This window comes from Callionymus lyra, chromosome 2, assembly GCF_982586985.1.
Source record: "Callionymus lyra chromosome 2, fCalLyr1.hap1.1, whole genome shotgun sequence".
Lineage (NCBI taxonomy): Eukaryota > Metazoa > Chordata > Actinopteri > Syngnathiformes > Callionymidae > Callionymus > Callionymus lyra.
Genome location: NC_141819.1, coordinates 30345844 through 30367080, shown reverse-complemented (window position 1 = coordinate 30367080; position 21237 = coordinate 30345844). Strand labels below are relative to the sequence as shown.

The following is a 21237-nucleotide window of genomic DNA, read 5'->3' as shown; positions in this document are numbered from 1 at the left end:
AATTAAATGTAATCGTAATTTTCCTTGCGTTCATTACTATTATTTTCTCTCTTGTCTCCGTGTATTAGATAAATACTGTGTTTGAGAATGTCAAAAATACGTGTGTTGTTCAGTCCTGTGCTCATATCTTAGCTTTTATATATTAATTTATATTTTCTATTCTTTCTGTATTCCTTTCACACTGTTTTTTTAATTTGTTAAGGGAAAATACCGATGCCGTGTTGCAAAAAATAAATGGAAATATAAAGTCAATATTATATAGCTCAAGGTTCTGCAGGGGCCACATTTTATACAGTGACTGTTGTAAGGGGCCATAAAGTAAACATGAAAGAACTAAAATAATAAATATAATGGGCACACTAAAAAAGCAAAAACAACAACAACAACAACAAAACTTAAGGGCCCACTTTGCCAACGTCTGATATAGCTGATGTGTGTCACCGAAGGAAAAAGACAACTTAAGGTACAAAACAGTGAAGCCCTGAAATCATCAGACTAAAATAAATGTTCTTTTTTTTTATTCTATTAATGTTTTATATGTGGTTGAAAGTGTCCTCAATAAACAAAACAAAATCACACACGGCTTCCGTAGTCTAACTGCATTACTTCCGGTGGTATGACCTTTGTTTACTGCCTGTCTCGTCTGATCCAAAATAGACTGCAGCCTGTGGAATCTAAAAAACTACGATCCAGTTTTGATCTCGATCCTACAAGTTATTTTTGTGTGCAAAAACACACCCGGGCTGTTCTCCAGAGGCAGCTGTCAACGCCCTGGCACCGAGCAGGATTTTCCAGCAGAGAGAGGCGACAACAAGTGAGCTAGCTGAGCCCACTCGTCACCGCCTTGGCTTCAGGTGGGAACAGAACACATTTACGTGGCGAAGAACCTGCCATTGTAGCCGTCGAGACACCAGTCTGCAACCAATAAGCTAACCTGCGACCATAACAACTACCATGGCCTGCAATATTCTGACAATGGTGAGTTTCAACTTCACTAGATGCGTATTTGTTCTTCACTTCCTACCTCTTCATGGTTCATGTTATTTGTAGGACGATTCTTCTCCTGCGCCGCTCATGGACTTGTGCTTGACCTATGTGAGTCAGAACCTGGACATGTTCTGTGTGAAGCGTCCTGATGGATCTGCAGCCTTCAGGGAGGCGATCCTCTTCCCGCAGGAACTGGCTGACCAGCTGCTGGCCAAGATGGCTACAGAAGGTAGACAGAAATATCAAAATATGTACCTCACACACACTTGCTTCTAAATACAGCACCTACCTTTTCACAAAGGTTCAGCCGTCATGGCCAGTTTATTTTTATCTGTGTAGTTGATGTTCTGAAATATGGGTGAGCGATTACATTTCCTCAGGGCCACATTATATACTGAGACTGTTGTGAGGGCAGTACAACCTAGAAGATGGGAGCGAAGAACCAAAATATGATCAAAAAAGAAAGCAAGTAAGAAAGGAAAAGAAAAAACAAAATTATAAAACAGACTTGCGTGTAAAGCTCTTGTAAAAAATATTCTGATTAAAAATGACTTTTCTTTTCAAGTATGATTTTTGGGGGCAGACAGTCACAAGAAAAAGTCCTAAACAAAGAACTTAAGAAGGTAGTTTTTCGAGCTTATACAATAATTAATACAAAACAAGATGTTTAGCTGTGAAAAAAATTGTCTACATTATACACTTTGTCCATGGTTGTTCCAGAAACCGTCTCGTCAGCTGTCGATAGTAATGATTATAGTGAGACGATAGAGAATCTTTGGAATGTACTTTGCACGGGAGTTGGATTCTCTCATTAATACAAAGACAAAAACACTGGATGGAAATAAAAACATGATACAACAGTGTCTTAGCAACACATTGCCGCAGCAAAAATGTCTTTATTATGATCGTAGTACTAGTTGTTCCTAAGACAGCTGTATCCACATCTCAGTTTGTTTTGTTTCGACTGCTTTATCTCTGTCTCACTGGCCACACTGACTGTTTTCCCTCCATTCCTAGAGAATTGATTGAGAAATATTTCGTGTCCATCTCTCTGCAGGTCAGTTGAATGACAGCAGCGTCGGTGTGTTTCGGAACTGTGAATATCTCCGGCTGAGGCGGGCGTGCATCCGCACCGCCCGCATTTCTGCAGAGGCTTTTCAGAAAGCCGTTTGTTTTCACAGGCTGCTGGAACTGGACGCAGCCCGGGTCAATGCCGACCTCACAATTCCTGACATCCTTCAAGGATTAGCCTCCAACAAATACTGCCAGGCAAGTTGTGAAGTTAAGCTTCGTCCACGACTCGCTCTGATTCTGTCAAACTTGTTTGCAGGAGTCCCTGCAGCGGCTTGTGTTGACCGGCCTCACAATGTCTTCTCTGGAAGAACCCAGCCGGCACAGCTTCAGCTCCCTCCAGGGTTTGCGCTCCCTGTCTCTGGCCAATGTGGACTTCTATGACTCCGGGCTGGTGGACTTGTGCTCGCTGCCTCGGCTGGAGAGCCTGGATCTCTCCAACACGTCGGTGACTAACCTGAGCCCCTTGCTGGGCCTGAAGGAAAGGCTGCGCTCGCTCACGCTTCACCAGATGAAGAGACTGGAGATGAGTAGCACTCAGATGTTGGCAGTCGTCGGCCAGTTGAATGTTCTGCAGGTTCGTTTTTATTATTTTGAAATTAATTTGCAATATTGTTGAGGTTAAACTTTTAAAAGTTTTCAGTCCCCTATGACAAATAACTACACACATTTTAATTGTGAATAGCTCCCCCTTCGTTTTTCTCCAGACTTTGCGACAGAGATCAATAGATATTTCAGAAGGGACTCTATAGTCCTTCAATATATTTGTGATATTTTTTCCTATAGTAAATGTTCAGACAGTCCTCGCAGCCATCAAGCAGTGCTCTTACAAGTCACAGCTATACTTTGCTTGTAGAAAATGTAGAAGACTTTTTTTTAATACCCTTTGACAATTAAATGTAAGACCAACTCGACAATCAACCAGAAAAAAAGAGACCAATTCATTGCTCGGAAATGATTGATAGAAGCGTGTTTTTATAATGTTTTTAGAATTGTCATTGAAATTACTCTATTCTCTTGGTTTCTTAATTTGCTGCCGCACTGGAGTAGAAATACCCTGTTGGGATATAGTTCCAATATTGCTATCGTCGGCAACCTTTTAAATTATGTTTTTAAAAATAAATAAATAAATAAATGTTACCAGATATTTTGAGATTTGAAACTGACATCAAACCTCACTTATCGTGTGTTTACTTTTATAAGAATTTAGAGTTTATATTAAAGGAAGGTAAATGCCAAGTAAGGCCTTATTTTTATATTATTAATTAAATGTCTTTAAATACTTTTTAAGGTTAGGTTGGAACCTTGTTTCTTAAAGTTTATAGTACGTGTTTATTATTGTGGACAAACCTCTTGTGTTGTTGGTTCCGAAGAAGCCGTTAAATGTTTTCTAACTTATGAATCTCTGAGCAGCATCTGGATATCAGTGATGATAAACAGTTCACGTCAGACATCGCCCGTCAACTGCTCGGGCAGCCTGGGATTCTGCCAGCCCTCGTCTCCCTCGACGTATCTGGGAGGAAGCAGGTAAATGAACTTATTACTCTCTGATTGTCTGGCTACTGATGTTGTACCGAACATGTCACTGGAGAAACCAAACATTTAGTGTTTTTCTGTCTGTGCTGCAGTGGAGACGTGTCCTAGTGTCGTAGTGAGAGTGAGGAGGAAGGGCAGGAAGGAGAGGTGGAGCAGTGGAGTTTAAATGCAGGTGAAAGGGAGAAGCTACTGGGATCAGAATTAAGAAGTGGAGATGAAGGACGGAGAAACCTGTGAAGAACATGTCTTCCTTACTTGTGCTGGAGAGACTGACAGGACGGGAAGCTAAAGATGGAATTGGCAGAGAAGCTTTTCTTTAGGGGTGACCAGGGAGGACAAGATTCTAGAAGGAAGGCCCACATGGATGGATTAAAAGGAGGCCTGACTCAAATGTATAGAACATGATCAGATGTTTGACTCAGGATGTTGGAAACGGTGTTTCTGTACAGGTGACTGATGCCGCCGTCAAAGCCTTCGTGGAGGAAAGACCTGGGATGACATTTGTTGGACTTCTGGCCACAGATGCTGGATTCTCTGACTTCCTCTCTGGGGAGGGAAACCTAAAAGTAAGACACGGATTTGTTTAAACACAAGTTTCATTCAACACAATCACATTAAAAGCACTAACTATCACATCCACCATATTTGTGGTGCCAACGAAACGGTGAAGTCCCATGATGCCCTTCAATTGTTAAACATTATTGTGTTAATGAAACGGAAGTCTATATTTTTTAAGAGATTGACAGCTGTGATTGGTTAGCTGTTAAGAGGGTTGTTGAGAAAGATTGCACCTGATGTGCAATGTTGGGTGTGGTAAAGGCTTATAAAGAATGCAAGGCAGGTTACCTCACATTTCCAATTAGACACCTGTAAAAATGATTTCAAGTTAGACACAAGTCTCTCTCTGTTGGGCAACTGTATATACATATATATAATATGATATATCTTCCAGGTAACGGGAGAAGCCAACGAGAAGCAGATTTGTGAGGCCCTGCGGCGCTACAGCGAGAGAGAAGGTTTTGTGAGGGAAGCTCTGTTTCATCTCTTCAGTCTAACTCATGTCATGGAGAAACCTCGACCCGACATCCTCAAGGTGACGCGCCGCTGCCGTCGGTAGCTTCCAATAGTCTCGCTTTTTATCATCAAGCGGAGCTGACGTTCTCTTCCTCGTGCAGCTGGTGGTGTTGGCCATGAAGAATCATCCGGCCACTCTGAATGTGCAGCTGGCCGCCAGCGCTTGTGTGTTCAACCTGACCAAGCAGGACCTGGCGTTGATGATGCCGGTGAGACTGTTGAGCACCGTCACTCAGCTTCTCCTGGAGGCCATGAGGACTTTTCCAAACCACCAACAGGTGGGTTACGCCCACTTTTCCGTCTGGGGGTGGGTTGGGTTTCCACATGAGAAACTGTATAAGTTTATATTTGTATGAGAAATATGAAGTTATTCTGTTTTATATGCGAGTTCTTGTCTCACAAGTTCAACTAGGATTATGTGCATTTCATATTTGCTTTCTCTGCCTCCAGCTCCAGAAGAACTGTTTACTGTCTCTGTGCAGTGATCGCATTTTACAGGGGATTCCTTTCAACCGGTGAGTGACTCTTCTTCACGGCACTTTGATATTTCCTGAATAATCAAAATGCTGAGAAAGTATTTATTTCGGGGTTTTCTTTTTAAGGTTTGAAGCTGCCAAACTAGTGATGCAGTGGCTTTGCAACCACGAAGACCAGAACATGCAGAGGATGGCTGTGGCCATCATTTCTATACTGGCCGCCAAGGTGCGTTTTTTGAACTACGTCGGTCGCAAAAAGTATTTTTATTTTAAACATCTTGAACATCTGGATTATTTTACACTTCAGCTGTCTACAGAGCAGACGGCTCAGCTGGGAGCAGATCTGTTCATAGTCAAGGTGAGAGACCGAATTTGATCAAAAAAATGAACTTGAATATATAAAGTTGCAACATTAGAAATGTTAAATTAAGTCATACAATATTCTGATGTTACACAGATCGGCTCTTTTCTGATTTAGAAAACCTCCATTAGAAAACCTCATCATCCAAAATGTTAAAACCGTATTTTCCGCACTTTAGAGCCTTTAAATTTCTCAAAAAACGACTTATAATCCGGAGTGCCTTATATATAAACATTACCTGGTTTGTTACTTGGTTACAAACACTTTCATGACACTGCGTCTACTGAGCCGACACGCCGTGGGCGGGATTACGTCATTGCTTTCTCACGGGGTGGGATTTTATGACGCACCTAACATCACGGCGGACGTCTATGGCGTACAATTACTGCCACTGGTTTGAGCGAGTGTGTCTTGTGCTGTGTCTCAAATCGCATACTACTCTTAGTATGCTAGAAGTTAGTATGATCAGGATAGTGTACGTACTAACTAGTACGCAAATTCTCCACAGATAGTATGTCTCAAATCAAACACTGCTGCTACACACTTACCGGAGATCACATGACAGCTTCTTCTTCTACTTCTATTTAACGATGTTTCAACCAGCTGTTTGAACGCTATCGCAGACACCTGCTGGCAGCACGTATTGCAACTTTGGAAAAAGAAATAAAGAAAAAATATGAGAATCTAAATAATCGCGAGATATTTAAGCTGGTATCAGCAGCGAAGACGTGTTTATCCTCCTACTGCTGCGGAAAATGCACCTGTAAGTATATGCATATATATGCATTTATATATGACGTAACTTCCGTTTAAAACGTCACTAAGATGGCGGCTGTTTAGTGTGTTTAGTGTCCATCGAACCATGCTCAGTTTTGTGGGCGTGTTAGTACGCCAATTTAGTGTGCATGGCGCACTAAATTTCGCATACTAAGAATTGAGACGCACTAACGCACTAAAAATACTAACTTTTAGTACGCTAGTATGCGATTTTAGACACAGCATTGGTTGTTGTACACTCAAAAACTTCTTTTTTTTGTGCAAAATCACTCTGCTGCGCACCCAACCAGTCATATAGGTGCATTGAACATGTCATACACGTGCGCTCTAGCTGTCATACACACGCTCAACTTCTCTGCTGCGCACACAACATTTGTCTGCTCACAACACCAGTCTCATGAGCTGCTGCTTGAAGCCTTTTAAACATTATTTGAACATCGTTACCATGGGAGTGAACGGAAATGTCAGAACGCTTAATAAAGTTTGACTTTATCTGACTGTTTTGTTGACATTCCCTTTAGCTCAGCTTTATCTAGTGGATGCATAACGCAACCCCAGTCAAATGTTTGACTGTATCTTTTATTCTATGCACCTTATAATCAAGTGCGCCCTATTTATGAAAACGGTTCTAAAATAGGCCATTCATTGAAGGTGCGCCTCATAGTGTGGAAAATACGGTAGAAGAACCTGGTTGCTAAAGTTTATCATTTTCATTAATGATGATGGGGGAATCGTACAGGGAACTGAATTGGAGTTATATCAGCTTTGTATCTATTTTCTACTTATAAGTGTTAAAATATAAATCAATTTATATATGCATGAAAAAAGATTCTGTTATAATGAGCATATTCAGCCATTTTAGAAAATAAAACACACCTTGATGACAGTGTTTCCGTCAAATCCAATCTTAAAGAAAAATATTAAAACTTGCATGAAAGAGATGCATAAATGATTTAAAATAAATTGTATTCATTAAAAACACTATGTTTTGTGACCACCCTAATGCTTCCTGTGTCACGCTTCAAAAAAAGATACCGTGACTGACAACAAGACCTTAAATAAAAGGTTTCTCTCTGCAGCAACTGCTCCACATCGTCAGGCAGAAGGCCACGCAGGGTTTGGTGGATGCCACCCTGAAATTTACACTCAGTGCACTTTGGAATCTCACGGACGAATCACCTACGACATGCCGACACTTTATGGAGAACCAGGGTCTGGACTTGTTCATTAAAGTCCTGGAGGTACGTTGTGTAAAACAACATAGTGATTTACGAGAGACACTGACTCAATGTTCTCTCTATTTGCTGCAGTCCTTCCCAAAAGAATCCTCCATTCAGCAGAAGGTTCTGGGTCTCCTGGTGAGTCATCGGTCAATCGACACACACACACACAAAATAATTGAACTTTCTTATCTGATGCAGAACAACATAGCCGAGGTGGGCGAGCTGCACGGGGAGTTGATGGTTCAAAGCTTCCTGGACCACATCAGCAGTCTCCTCCACAGCTCAGAGGTGGAGGTCAGCTACTTTGCCGCCGGAATCCTCGCACACCTGACGTCACGAGGAGAGCAGGCCTGGACGCTGAGCGCGGAACTTCGCTGCTCACTGCTGGAACAACTGGTAGAAAACATTCGACACACATGTTGGTACTCACTCGTTTGTCTGACGGTGTGTGTGTTTCTCTAGCATGACGTCATCATGAAGTGGCCAGCACCAGAGTTTGAAATGGTGGCCTACAGGTACGACACGGTCCTCAAGTATTTAGCAGCAACTAATGTCTGTATTTAACAAATATTCTCGTCTGTGGTGGACTAGTAAAAAAGTGCGTCAGTGACTTTTCTTTTTAATGACCATTTTTTTAGGCATATTTTGAATATTTTAATTCTAAATGTGTATATTAAAAGCCTTTTTTTAATACTTTATTAAGAGTATTGAATGTAACTCCAATAATTTAAAATACAAGAATTTTCTAAAATTATAGCCGTCTAATTCTAGATTAATTGTTGGTATAATAGATATTCGATCAAATTATTGGAATAACATCATACTGTATTTGTAAAAAAAATAAAATAATATTGTAATAGAGAAATTTAAAAATATATATAATTTTAATACATTTTTAAATAAATATTTTAAAAAAATCTACTATCCATTTACAAATTATTGAATTTAATGATTAAAAATAATGCGATGCTTGGAAAACTTAACAAGAAAATTCAAATAAACTATTATGAAATTCAACAATTCAATATTGATGGCACTGATCTACATCACAAAAACGTTAAGTTCATCTTTTGTTATAGAACATTTCAATTAAACCGTTTTTCTGATGCCTGATTTTAATCCTATACCATTTATTGACTGATGCATTTAAACTAAATTTGACAGTTGAGATGGGAAAGTTTGTCTCGTTACATATTCAGAAAGTAAAATTCAAACTCATACTATATCACAGAGAAAAAAGGTCTTACCTCTATCTGGTACCAGGTGTTAACTAATTCTCATTTGTAGGTCCTTTAATCCCTTCTTCCCCTTGTTGGAATGTTTCCATACCCCTGGTGTCCAGCTGTGGGCGGCGTGGGCCATGCAGCATGTTTGCAGCAAGAACGGTAAGAGAGATGAAGAAGCAAAGTCTTTCCATGAACATCTGGAAACTCAGTTTAGCGTCAAACGTCACACTGATTCTTGTGTTGCTGTTTTATATTCTTTAAAAACGCTTGACCGTTAATAACTGAGGTACTGAAATTCAATCTAGTTTGGAGTTGCAGAGAATTTGGTGTTGAATTAAAATCAACATATAGTCTTGGTTTTTAGTCCCATCTAGTGGTCTTTCAAAATAACTGCACCATGACGGTATCTTACTCCAGATGTATCATTAAGGCCATCAACACATTAGTACTACCAGCTTGGCCCTGAAATGTGTTGCTGTCAATGTGTTAGTTCTCCACACAGGCGGTTTCTGGTTTAATCCATAGTCAACATTCACATGGAAATTGGTAATAGATTAATAGATTTGATTGTATTTTGTGTTTAATAAATCAGTGTAAAATTAAGTTTGTTCTTCTAGAGACTTTGCTGGTTAAAACACAAATAACATTTTTTTTTGTTCACACGCTTCAAACAGAGATCTTGAGATAAACATTGGGACCAGAGTATAGAGTAATAATGAGAATTTATTTTAATTTCAAATCCTGAAATTTCTTTTATATTCACGTATTGATGCACCATCATAATAGAGGAACTAACAAACAGCAGACCAAGGCACTTCATGTAGCAATTCCGGTACTTATCTTCAAGTTAGCATTAAGTCAAGGAGTTTTTCAGTTCAAATTCATAGGTAATTAATAGGGGTGTGTATTGACAAGAATCTGGCAAAACGATAGATATGGAGTCAACTGTATCCTCTCGTCCTCAGTCATCACTGGGATTTCATTGTTCCTTTAACTGTGTTTAATCAGGTGTAAAGGCTGCCATCTAGAGGCATCCAAGTTCAATTGCAACATAAAACAAATATTGCATATGTATGGCAATCAAATAATTTCTTTTTTTTTACAGACAATTAAAATATAAACCATAGAAGAAGTATGATAAAAAATAAACTATGATTTGAAATCCATATCAATAGAGTATTGTGGCAAACATATTGGGATTTATCAGTGTATGGATCTTTTCTATCACCTCTAGTAATTAATGTGGTGTTCGCTTACCTTTTTGAAATTTTCTTAAATTTCAAATTATATATATATTTTTTAAACTGTTAAGAGGTCTTGCATTTAACTTGCCTGCAACTGTAGGAACCCTGAACATGTATTGAAATGATCATCTAATGAAAGAATTAAAGGGATGAATCCTATTACAAACCTGTGATGACTGTGTGTCCTCAGCCTCACGCTACTGCAGCATGTTGCTGGAAGAAGGCGGGCTCCAACAGCTAGAGTTCGTCCACACAAACCCCCAAACCCACAGGGACGTCAAACTGTTGGCCGAGAGCATCCTGGAGAGTCTGCAGCGCCACAGAGTGCGCACCGGCCAGCCTGCACTCGTGGTCCGGCGCCCACCGCCTCAATAAACAGGTGAACAACTGCAGCGTCATCATGCAACGAGGACCTTTTGCTCATCCTGTGAATCATTTCTTTCAGAATACGGTGCTGCCTCTAGGAAAAGAAGAATATAAGAGTCACAGCAGAGCAGTCGTGTGTTTGCATATCACAGGCACGGACACACTTTAAAGAAACCTTTGCACACACATACACACTTATTTATATACTTTGTTTATTGCAAATAAAAACTGTGTACTAAAATGTTGTAAAAAACAAAGAAATTTCAATTTGAGATAGTGTCAAATGTTTTTCTGACAGAAGTGCACAAATGTTAAGAGTTCTGGTTAGCGGAAGGTCAACGACCTCTGGTCCTCGTGTAGGTTTCAGCTCGTTCGACGAACGCATGCCGCTGCAGTGAGCTCAAGCATGCTCCCTTTTAGTTTTGGAATATCTACCCAGCCAAGCCTTCAAGCACTTTCCATCCAGATGTGTCCGTCTCGCAGGAGTGGCACAGATGTTTTGTTGAAAAAAAGATTGTAAATATGTCGGAGCTTCCCAGTATGAGCATGTGTGTATGTCCCTCTGTACAGCAGTGTGAGTATTTGTACATAGATGATAGTCGATGGAAGAGCAAGGATTTGTGCAGGGCTGGTGGAACTGCTTGCATGGTTGATGTATTTTTTATTGACAATGGGTGGAGGTTTGTGGCGGTACGTCACGGGGTGTACAGTAAATGTTTAAAAATGACTTAAATATCATGAATCAAATGTGTTTTCCAGGTAAACTGTTATTGATCAGGAATAGTCGATGAAGCCTGATATCATTATATTGCTTGACCCATAATCAAGACGATCGTCAAGATGTTCCACACGCTTCACTGTGGGTTTTATAGTTGGAATAAGCTTTGCTCTGTGAAAGACGTGTCAATCCAGATTGTTTACTTCATACCGGCCAGTGTTTGACAATTTGAATGAGAAAATGTTTTACCACGGGTGGCGGCTCTGCTTCATTTGGCTGCTGATAAAAGATGTTTTTATTGTTGGAATAATAAAGAATGTACATTCCCACAATGGCAGACAAACGTTTTTTTTTTTTTAAATCAATACATTCTGGATTAAACAAAACAAAAAGGCTCATGATTCTTTGTCGCCCAGTCAACCGATCACAGCTGTCGAACACTTTTACCAAAGCAACATAGATGTAGGATTTAAATACAGTATTGTAGCAAACAATCAGCTTTTACTAAATAGACCTGTGTAGAAAAGCATCATGGGAGTTTGCTGTTTTGTACGAACCATAAGTAAGTAAGTAAGTAAGTAAGTCATTTTTATTTGTATAGCGCTTTTCCAGACCAGGGTCACAAAGCGCTTAAACAATCAAAACAATATTCAATAAAGTATATACTTTAAAGATCAAGATAACACTGATAACACAACAGGAGTTCCAGAAAATCAAGGAAAAGCCTGAACAAATAGAACCATCAGTAGATTCTGATCCACAGACCTCAGAGCCTGAGCTGGGGTGTAAGGCTGGATCAGATCAGTGATGTAAGGAGGAGCCTGACCATGAATAGCTCTGAAAGTAAGAACCAGAATTTTAAAGTTGATCCTGAAAGAAACTGGAAGCCAGTGAAGAGTTTTAACGATCAGAGAAATGTGAGTTCTTCTACTTGAGCAGGCTAGAATTCTCGCTGCAGAGTTCTGAATCAACTGCAGGCGAGACAGCTCCTTCTTGTTAAGACATGAAAACAAACTGTTACAATAGTCCAGACGAGAAGAAACAAACGCATGGATTACAAGCTCCAGATCATGTTCCGACAACATTTTCCTAAGTTTAGAGATTTTCTCAGTTGAAGGAAACAGTTTCTGGTCAGTTTTCTTCAGTGTTGAACAAGAGACACGTCTTTGTCAAATACAATGCCCAGGTTTCTCAGGCTCAGTTTGACAGACCCAAGTACTGACTCAACCCTGGAACCTTATCATCATGAGCAATCACCAGAGTTTCAGTTTTGTCCACATTTAGCTGTAGAGTGTTTTCACTCAGCCATTGTTTGATTTCTAGCAAACAATTGACTAAGCTGTTCAGCCTCTGGGGCTCAGTTGGATCAAAAGAGCAGTAGAGCTGGATGTCATCAGCAAAAATGTGATAAGAAACATCAGGAAATCTCTGAATGATTTTACCGAGGGGAATCAAGTACAGCAAAAACAATAAAGGACCCAGAACAGAACCTTGAGGGACTCCACACAACAGATCTGCCGATTCAGACCTCATTTGATTGGCAGATACACTAAAACTGCGCCCAGAAAGGTAAGATGAGAACCATTCTAACACAGACCCAGACAGTCCCACTTCATCCCTCAGTCTACTTAGCAGGATCTGGTGATCAACTATGTCAAAGGCTGAGGACAGATCCAAAAGAACCAGAACAGTGAATTTACCCGAGTCAGCCGACATCATGTCACTGGACACTTTCAATAAAGCCGTCTCCGTAGAGTTTACGGAAGCCAGACTGAAACTTCTCATGGATGTCGTTCTGATCCAGGAACAAAGACAGCTGCTCAGACACCACCTTCTCCAAGATCTTGGACAAGAAAGGGAGCTTAGAAATAGGCCTGAAATTACTGAGGTCAGTTGGGTCCAAGCCTGTTTTTTTGAGCAGAGGCTCCACAATGGCATGTTTAAATGCATTGGGAAAAACTCCTGTGGAAAGGGAGAGGTTCACCATATTGGTAACCCAGGGGCCAATTACATCAAATACTTTGATAAAAAGTCTACAAGGAAGTACGTCATCTGAGCAAGAGGAGGGTTTCATCTTGCTGAAATATCACCCAAAGATACAGCATTGAAGGAGGACCAAGAGGAGGAGAGGGGCTCAGAGACAGTAGGGGTTCCAAACAAAGAGGGAGAGATTTTCTCTTTGATCAATTTAATTTTGTCAATGAAAAATCTCAACAATGCATTGCAAGTAAGATTGTTGCTGCGTTTATTGCCTCCCACCAAGATCTATGGCATCTGCAGGTCTTTTTTTTTTAACAGTCCCTGACTGCAGCTTTCTTATATTATCGCTTACATTTGAACATCTAGGGCTGTGAGGAAAATAAAAAATATCTTGAACACGAAGAACATGGAAGGCGTACTTAAACATTTTGAGCACAATAAATCGGTTCAGTTAGTACAACCAGAATAATACACAAGTTGCACTGGATAAAAGGGCCCGTCATGCATTTACAAGTGTGTCTTAGACTTCAGAAAATACGGTAGATTAACGTTCAAATGTCATTTTTGAACAATGAAGATGCCATTATATTGGCTTATTATTTTTTTAGTACATTTTCAAGAGATCTGTGCACATATAGTCTCAAGCGGCTAGAAAAGGTTCTTTATGTCTCCTGAAAAATGAACTTTGAACCAAAGAGCGATCAGAGCACCATGTGTTAGTATGTATCCACTTAGAATTTTATTGACAAGAATCTAAACGATGGTCTGGTTGTAATTATGCAGATGATTTAGTTTGTTTCTCAAGTTAAAATATAACTGCTCATGTAATGCCTGAGTTTGAGAAGCTGTGCAAAGAGATCACTGCCCTGTGTATCGCGGGGGTCTCTTCTCGATGAAGGCAGCCATGCCCTCTTGTCTGTCTTTAGTGGGAATGACCTGGAACAATGAGAAGGCAGTTAGTCAGCGTGAATGATGTTTCAAAAACAAAACTGCCTTTTTACTTTCAAACATGCCATCAGTAAAGTGAGTACAATATGGCCGAGTATAGTGTGTCTTCATGCGTGAATGATGTGACGATCACTGGATATGTTTGACATGTAAATTAATAAACATAAATGAGCCAATTACTCATTTTGTATTTTATTATGTTTGTATATAGTGTTTGTTTGATAGTCATTTCAGCAAAGACTAAACAATAATCTTACATTTTCTTTAAACTCCCCTTTTGCTTTTAAATTGAGGGATTCAAAAGGCTATAAATGCATAATTATATTGATGATATAGCACTTTTAAATGTTAACATTTTGTTTTCAAGTATTTTTATGGTCATATCATTTCTTTTTCCTGGGATTACATTTGAAGCTCCATGTTCACACCTTCAAACGAATTTGCATAATGCACATGAATCATTAGTCCTACCCGAGCATAACACATCCTCTCTATCGCCATCGCTGAACTGATGTCGACCTTAAAAAGAGACAAATATCATCCACTGAGCGCTGACTCACGTTATACATTGATAAAAGCAGCAAAGCGTACCTCTGCGCCTCGGTCCATTGCCTCTTTGGCCATCCGCACAGCGATCGGTGCCTGGTGAAAAGAAAGATGGAAAACAATGCGATTTATTTTCTGAAAAGAGCCTTTTGTCTCACAGAAACAGAACCTGTGTTTTTCACCAAAGCAAAAAAAATGTATAGTTAAGGGTTCCTCTAGTAATGAGTCAGTATTGTTTCCCCATCAAGTCCTTTGAAGGAGCCAGGACTCCCTTCCTTCTTTCTCTTTGAACCAGATTGAACTGGTAATTATCAATGCAGGCCAGGAGCACTCGAAAGAAAAACTCTTTCCAAGTCAATAAGGTTTGTCATAATGTTATGGTTGATCATCAATCAATGTCTTTTGATGCAAACGAAGTGCCTCCATCTCTCCACTTGACTGCCACCGTGACCCTGCCAAGTGTCAGTGGCAGCCGGACTCCGGTGAAGCAACGAGGAGTGACAAAGGCCCGGGGAGAGAATGAGGCAGAGTGGATGCAGCAGGAAGACAGACTGGCTGAGAACAAGAAGAGCTGTTGACAAGTTGTTGATCCAAGGTGCAGAGGTGAGAGACGGACTCTGCCGCCTGAAGGCTGATGAGTAAGAGAGAGTGTTCTCTGACCTGAGGCAGAATCTCTCTGGCCAGAATGATTGCTTCCCTGTAGGCAGCGTCTCCAGTCAGGTTTTCCGCTACAGCTCTGTTAACCAACCCGATCTCCAGAGCGGCCTGCCCTCCTAAACATCGACCTGATAACACCCAAAGAGAATACGGTAAACTGTGTGATACCAGTGTAAAATGATGGCAGTATATCGGCCGCATCAGATTATTGGATGGTTGAATTTAAAATTTTAAATATGGAATGTTTTTTAAATAATGAGATTAAATAATTTCTAAATTGATTATTGAAAAGTTGAATTTGTTTTTATTGAATTAAATCATTATATAAATATATATATATATTTTTTCTAAATTAATATTTTTTATTCTTTTTTTTTTACATATATAGTTTGATATTCAAATTCCAATTATAAAAAATGAAACTTTCCAAAAATGTAATATTTTTGAGTAAAAACCTTTGGACCAATCATGCGTTGTGCAGATGATCACATGACAAAGTAAAAGCAGACCATTAAATACCATTGATTTTGAAAATGTTCTATTAAAAAAAAATATATATATATATATATATTTTTACTATATTAATAAAAACACATAATTAGATGCTTAAACATACATTCTCAATCAAATGTTTAATACAATTACTAAATTTTCAGATGGCACTGATATACTTCCATGTAACCTGTAGAAAGTGTCCATGTCACACCTGTAAAAATGAGCTCCTTGGCTTTCGGCATGCCCACCACACGCGGCAGCCTCTGACTGCCCCCTAGAGGACAAACCGTCTCAAGGTCAAATTTTCCAAATGCTTCATCACCCGATTCAGCAGAGCATGGTCCTACAGGAGTGTGACCGCGAGTCACCACTCACCGGCCCCTGGGAGAAGCCCACGTGTCGTCTCGATCAGTCCCATCTGTGCAGAGTCCGCTGAAACAGACAAAGACGTTTGAAGGTCCACACTGCTGTGTATCTACACAAGCCTTTCACCGCTCATCAGTAGATCATTACAGGCAGGAAGAACATGTTCAGAGTCCCTGAAGTAGATATTTGTAATTGCAACTACTTTTGTTTTGATCTCACAGCCAAATAAAGGGAAGACAATCTTTTTAAATTGTGATTATTTTCTTGTGTTTTTTTGTGTAGTGTGTGACTCATTAGTGACAAAAATAAACAAATATCTAAAAATAAATAAATAAAAGTAAATAAAATAACTGATAAATATCTTAAAGTAAGCATATAGAAATGAATAGTAAAATACATTACATTAAAAATATAAAAATGAAAAGTGTTTGTATGAAAGTCTTCAAGATTATTACTTTTAATTTGTGTATATTCTTGTATTATACTTGTTTGTACTTGTTGACCTTTCGTTTCAGTTTCTGATGTTACTTCTCGGTAGATTTTATTACAATGCAACAACAGCAAATGCCAGTAATTGCTTAAGATATTTCCAAGATTACACAATTTTTCCACCTAAAAGCTGAACCAACTCCAATAAGACGCGGAAGTTCTTCTTTCCCCTTTTAGGAAGTGAATATAAAATCTGTTGAAGATAATGGCGACTCCTGACATGTGATGAGGGGCTAAAAGAAGAAAAAGATGAGGTCATATGTTGGGTAAAGGTACCTGCAATGCGAAGATCACAGGCCAAAGCCAACTCCAGTCCTCCACCGAAAGCTGCACCGTCCAGAGCTGCAAGTGTCGGCATCGGCAACAGTGCTATGAACATCACACAACGTTTCATCCACACAAATACCTTGGTTTTACACATTTTAAAAGGCATATTAATTTTTCAGAACCAGCCAGTTTTTATCTTTTAAAACAACTTGTTGGATCTTTACGCAAAATTATTTTTTAATCTTAAATTTGATTCTAATATTTATGGACTCACCGATCTGAGTCATGAGAGATCGTAGGCTGTGGACAAACAGATCAGACTCGGAATCGTCCATCAACGCTCTCTCTTTCAAGTCAGCGCCTGTGTGGAAACCACTTGCATTCATCAGTCCGTTTTTAAAAAAAAAGATAGTCACTGAATTGTAAAAAAGTCTCACCTGCACAGAAAACACCTGTTACTAGACTCCTGAACACAACGGCACGCACCGCTGAGTCTTGAGACACGCCGGACACAGCCTCCCTCATCTGACCACATGAACATTCAGAATGTGTTGGTTTTGAGTGAACCTGCTGCTCACCTGTGACACCAACACGTGACCCAGAGCATTTCTAGCCTTGTGACGACCCATCAGCACCTCCACTATACCTGAGAGGACAAAAGGAAAACAATAATGGTGGAATGGATGCTGTATTTTTTGGTGATGGTTCATCGTTTTGTATATTTCCCCCCGATTTTAAATATATAGAAAAAACATTATTAATGTTAGCATTGCTATCAACGATTAATGCTAATGTTTGCTAGGAAGCATTTATAAGAAACAAACATGTTTAACAATAATTACTGACTACTTTAGGATACTACATTAAAATAAAAACAGTTTGTAAATTGACCTTCGTCTTCGCCTTCCAAACGGTTGGCATAGACCTCAACTTCATCCGATGTCTCCGTCTGAAGCCCACGTTGTTGTTGTTGACCGCAGCCGGTCACAGGTCGACCACCGGCGGCCACGACTCCGGCGGTGTGTCGGTAACTGCCTCCAGCGAGCATGGCGCACAATCTTCTGCAAGACTTACGCGAAAGTACGTGACTTAAAGCAGTCATTCGCAATTTGTAAGTGATGTTTTCTGGCGTGAGTTAAAGTAAAGTTTCGTTCAAGTTCTTCCTGTTTCAATGGGCGGGACTCGAGTGATGTCTGTAACGTCAGCAAACACGGTCACTACCGTTGTTAACAAATAATATTAACACATAAACATAAGAGATTAAAAAAAACTCTTTTTTAATCTTCCAGGTGAGAAATATAAGTTATAAAAAAAAAGATTAATTTGTTAAACATGAATAATACAAGTTTTCAAAAAAAAAATTCTTTACAAGAAGCCTGGATAATAACATTTAATAAATGTAATAAACAGAGAATACATTTTTTACCACTGTATGTATTTTATTCCAACTTAAGCAAGATTAAAGTGCTAATATAAATGTCACCACAAATGGTATTTCTTCCAATGAATTAATTAATTAATGTTATTTTATGATAATAACCTTGTACAAAGGTTACAATCCATTACAATATGTTTAAAAATGATAAAAGAAACATTTAGACCAGTGGTGTTAAACTCAGTCACACAAGGGGTGAGAATATTTTAGCAGTCTTAGTCACGGGTGGAACAAAATGTATTTCAGTAAGATTGACACTCGTCTTATCTTCATTTTTTATTTCTGTGTTTGCCCACCTTCAACCAAACAAATGAATTTCCTTAATCATCAGATGTACTCTTATCTGTAATCTCTGACCCTTATCTTATCTTAAACACTGGCATCTTTATAGGCACCTATATTAACATGACCACGTGAATGACTTGGAGGGCCGGATTTAGCCCCCGACCCTTTATTTTGACATGTTTTTGCCATTGTTTAAGTGAATGGCTTCCTTTAGGACAACTTTAGTACTTCTGCTGAGCATATGTTTTTTCATTTCCCTTATATGAAGTCGCCCTAATTATTTATATATATTATTTATTTCAACAATCTTGTTAATGTTTCTGCATCGTCAATACATTTTAGGATAATTTTTTTATTTGAAGCATGGTTAGTCAGAAAATTGGTCGCCATAACCAATCAATCATTCCATTAAAAAAACGATTGATGAAGGGAGGAAGCAGAAAAAAGAACATGTGCACACAAAGACTGATTGACTGTAGGAAAGTTAAGTATTACATTTGTTGCATTGATGACTAATTGATTGATTACTAATAATGTAGACAGGAACCCGAAATTTGGATCTCTTGCTTGGCAACACCATTTGGGATCTTGTGCCTTGCTCAAGGACTCTTGGAAACGCACACTCAAGCAGACAAAGAGGCGTTTTGAGATAAGGTTTTCCGTCTAGTCTGACCATCCATTATTGAGCATGTCTTTACAGGTTATGCAATTACACAGCGATACTCTCTAATGACACAACAGTCCGTTTTTTCTCCATTTCACGCCAGTGCGTTTTTAGGAACACCCTGCCACCATCGCTTTCTATTTCCTCTTGCTTTTGTGCTGTTTACACCTTCTAATGCCCTGGGCCAGTGAATCATTTATAACTCAGATGTTTCAGAGTGGAGTGAAGGGGGATGTTTGAGGGAGTTGCTGAGGAAAATGTAATCAGTAACAGCTAGTTATACACAGATACACACAGGTTGTGTTTCAGTGAAATATTAGCTGATGGGTTTCCCCATAATCTGGTTGACGGCTTAGGTTATCCACCTGACTGGTGTGCCATGGCCTTCTCACATACCCCGCCTCAGCTGGCTGATGGTAGATGACACTCAAGATATAGCAAAGATCTATGACACAACCCGTGTGACTAACAGTGGAAGTTTGTGTCTACGATTGAACACACACCCTAGAACAAACACACATAATGTGCTCGCATAGTCACAGAGTGATGGATGTGTCCCTTCAGCTCTCTAACACATATTCTAGAAAGAAATCCAGCAGAGCTATAGTGGTTGAATCTCTTCTGGATCTGCAACAAACATCGCCATCAGTGTACAAGTCACACAAAGCAGTGACTCCTGGTCAGAGACCCGGCGTTACCTTCCCAGACCTGCAGATGTCACTCTTGTATTTGCTGGTGGGTCAGGGGGGCTCGTAACATTTCAGGGTAGGATGTTGACCTTGGCCTCCGCAGGGCATCGCAACGAGCATCCAGCCCCCCAAAAAAGCATTAGTCTTCCTCATCCTTAATGTGCCTGAGAGGTGGAACTTCAGAAGGACGACAGCAGGTGGTCGACCAGCATTACTCTTATCCATGCCAGCCAGGTGTGAAGTTGGAAGGAGGCATGGAGCAGGCCTGGCAAGAGAGGAGACAGTATCCCTTTACTCCATGCAATAAACTCTCTTTGCAAACACAAATAAATATGTCATTAATAAGATCAACTGAATCTTTGTTTTTTTCTGAGATGTTAGATTAGTTGGAAAACATCACACGTGTGTGATAATCTGCCACATATCACGTCTGATAGTTCATGATATGATTAAAGCATATTTCAATTACACATGCTTCAGGCTAACACTAAGTCCAAATAAATATTTTTTTAACAAAGGATTTTGTTGTCAGAGACATTATTCTGAGGAGCTAAAGTGGCAGCCAAAGAATCTCCTTTCAGCTTAGGATCAGAGCAGATGTCTGGCTGCTGACAGGCGACACACAAACCAGCCTTATTAAAAAATAAAGAATCTTTGACTGACTGAAAACAAACACGTGATACTTGTCAAATGTCTCGGTGAGGCTCTGGGAGTTTTAAAGTCTCCAGTGTGGCAGGAATGTTGATGGTTCTGATGGCTGGGTTTAACTAAAGCGGTCACCTGAGAACACCTGTCAACAGAGACCGACAGAGGAGACACCATCACCGACTCATGACTCATCACATCTCCAACACTTTCCTCCAAGTATTTTTTTTCTTTTTATTTCACCAGGGAAAAAAACAGTAGATTTAATACAACTTTAAACCTTTCATGTTAAATTTGTTCCTAAGCTTTACTGTTCTTGTGATATTTAGTGAAAAACAATGGTCGACCTCAGTGTGAACGTTACAAGTCTCTGCTCTGGACGATAAAGCAAAACATTAACTAAACATTAAGCTACAGTTTTTCATACGAGCCTTTGATTTATAGTAGATTTTTACAAGTGTTTTCTTTCTCTTGCCATTATTGTCTGCTGCGTGGCATCAAGCATGTTTGATTATTATACCACATCATTATATTCACCCTCTACTTGAACTCAAATGTCATCAGCTTCACTCTAACAAGACACAAGCTGCCGGTATCAGAACCTTATCAGCCTCATGTCAGCGGAGGAAAGTGAATAATGGCCTCATAAAATCAAATGTAAGTGGCTCTATGCAGTAGAACAACAAGTAGAATAATAACGATACTCTTACAC

General features: G+C 39.5%; 2 protein-coding genes and 1 long non-coding RNA gene across 3 annotated transcripts; 1 reads left to right on the top strand and 2 right to left on the bottom strand.

The window, feature by feature from the left end:
* Positions 1-634: 634 nt before the first annotated feature.
* zyg11 (zyg-11 family member, cell cycle regulator) lies at positions 635-12351 on the top strand. The gene is made up of 18 exons (XM_087784622.1): positions 635-978; positions 1051-1216; positions 2045-2256; positions 2318-2635; positions 3472-3585; positions 4044-4160; positions 4547-4687; positions 4770-4946; positions 5119-5183; positions 5271-5370; positions 5452-5502; positions 7362-7523; positions 7593-7640; positions 7704-7901; positions 7968-8020; positions 8793-8890; positions 10166-10354; positions 10421-12351. The coding sequence occupies exons 1-17, from the start codon at positions 955-957 to the stop codon at positions 10348-10350; spliced, it is 2229 nt and encodes a 742-aa protein (XP_087640748.1). The 5' UTR covers positions 635-954; the 3' UTR covers positions 10351-10354; positions 10421-12351.
* LOC148086480 (uncharacterized) lies at positions 2506-4164 on the bottom strand. Its single transcript, XR_015710536.1, has 4 exons — positions 4042-4164; positions 3850-3937; positions 3409-3571; positions 2506-2629 (listed from the first exon to the last, which is right to left on the bottom strand). It is a non-coding gene; the product is annotated as an uncharacterized LOC148086480 (long non-coding RNA).
* A 1402-nt stretch (positions 12352-13753) lies between the features above and the next one.
* echdc2 (enoyl CoA hydratase domain containing 2) lies at positions 13754-17979 on the bottom strand. Its single transcript, XM_087784623.1, is given in 11 exon segments — positions 13754-13975; positions 14459-14506; positions 14579-14629; positions 15194-15318; positions 15897-16053; positions 16056-16117; positions 16817-16909; positions 17082-17168; positions 17245-17332; positions 17386-17453; positions 17699-17979. Coding segments are annotated over 11 exon segments (1068 nt in total). The 5' UTR covers positions 17910-17979; the 3' UTR covers positions 13754-13897.
* Between the last annotated feature and the right edge of the window lie 3258 nt (positions 17980-21237).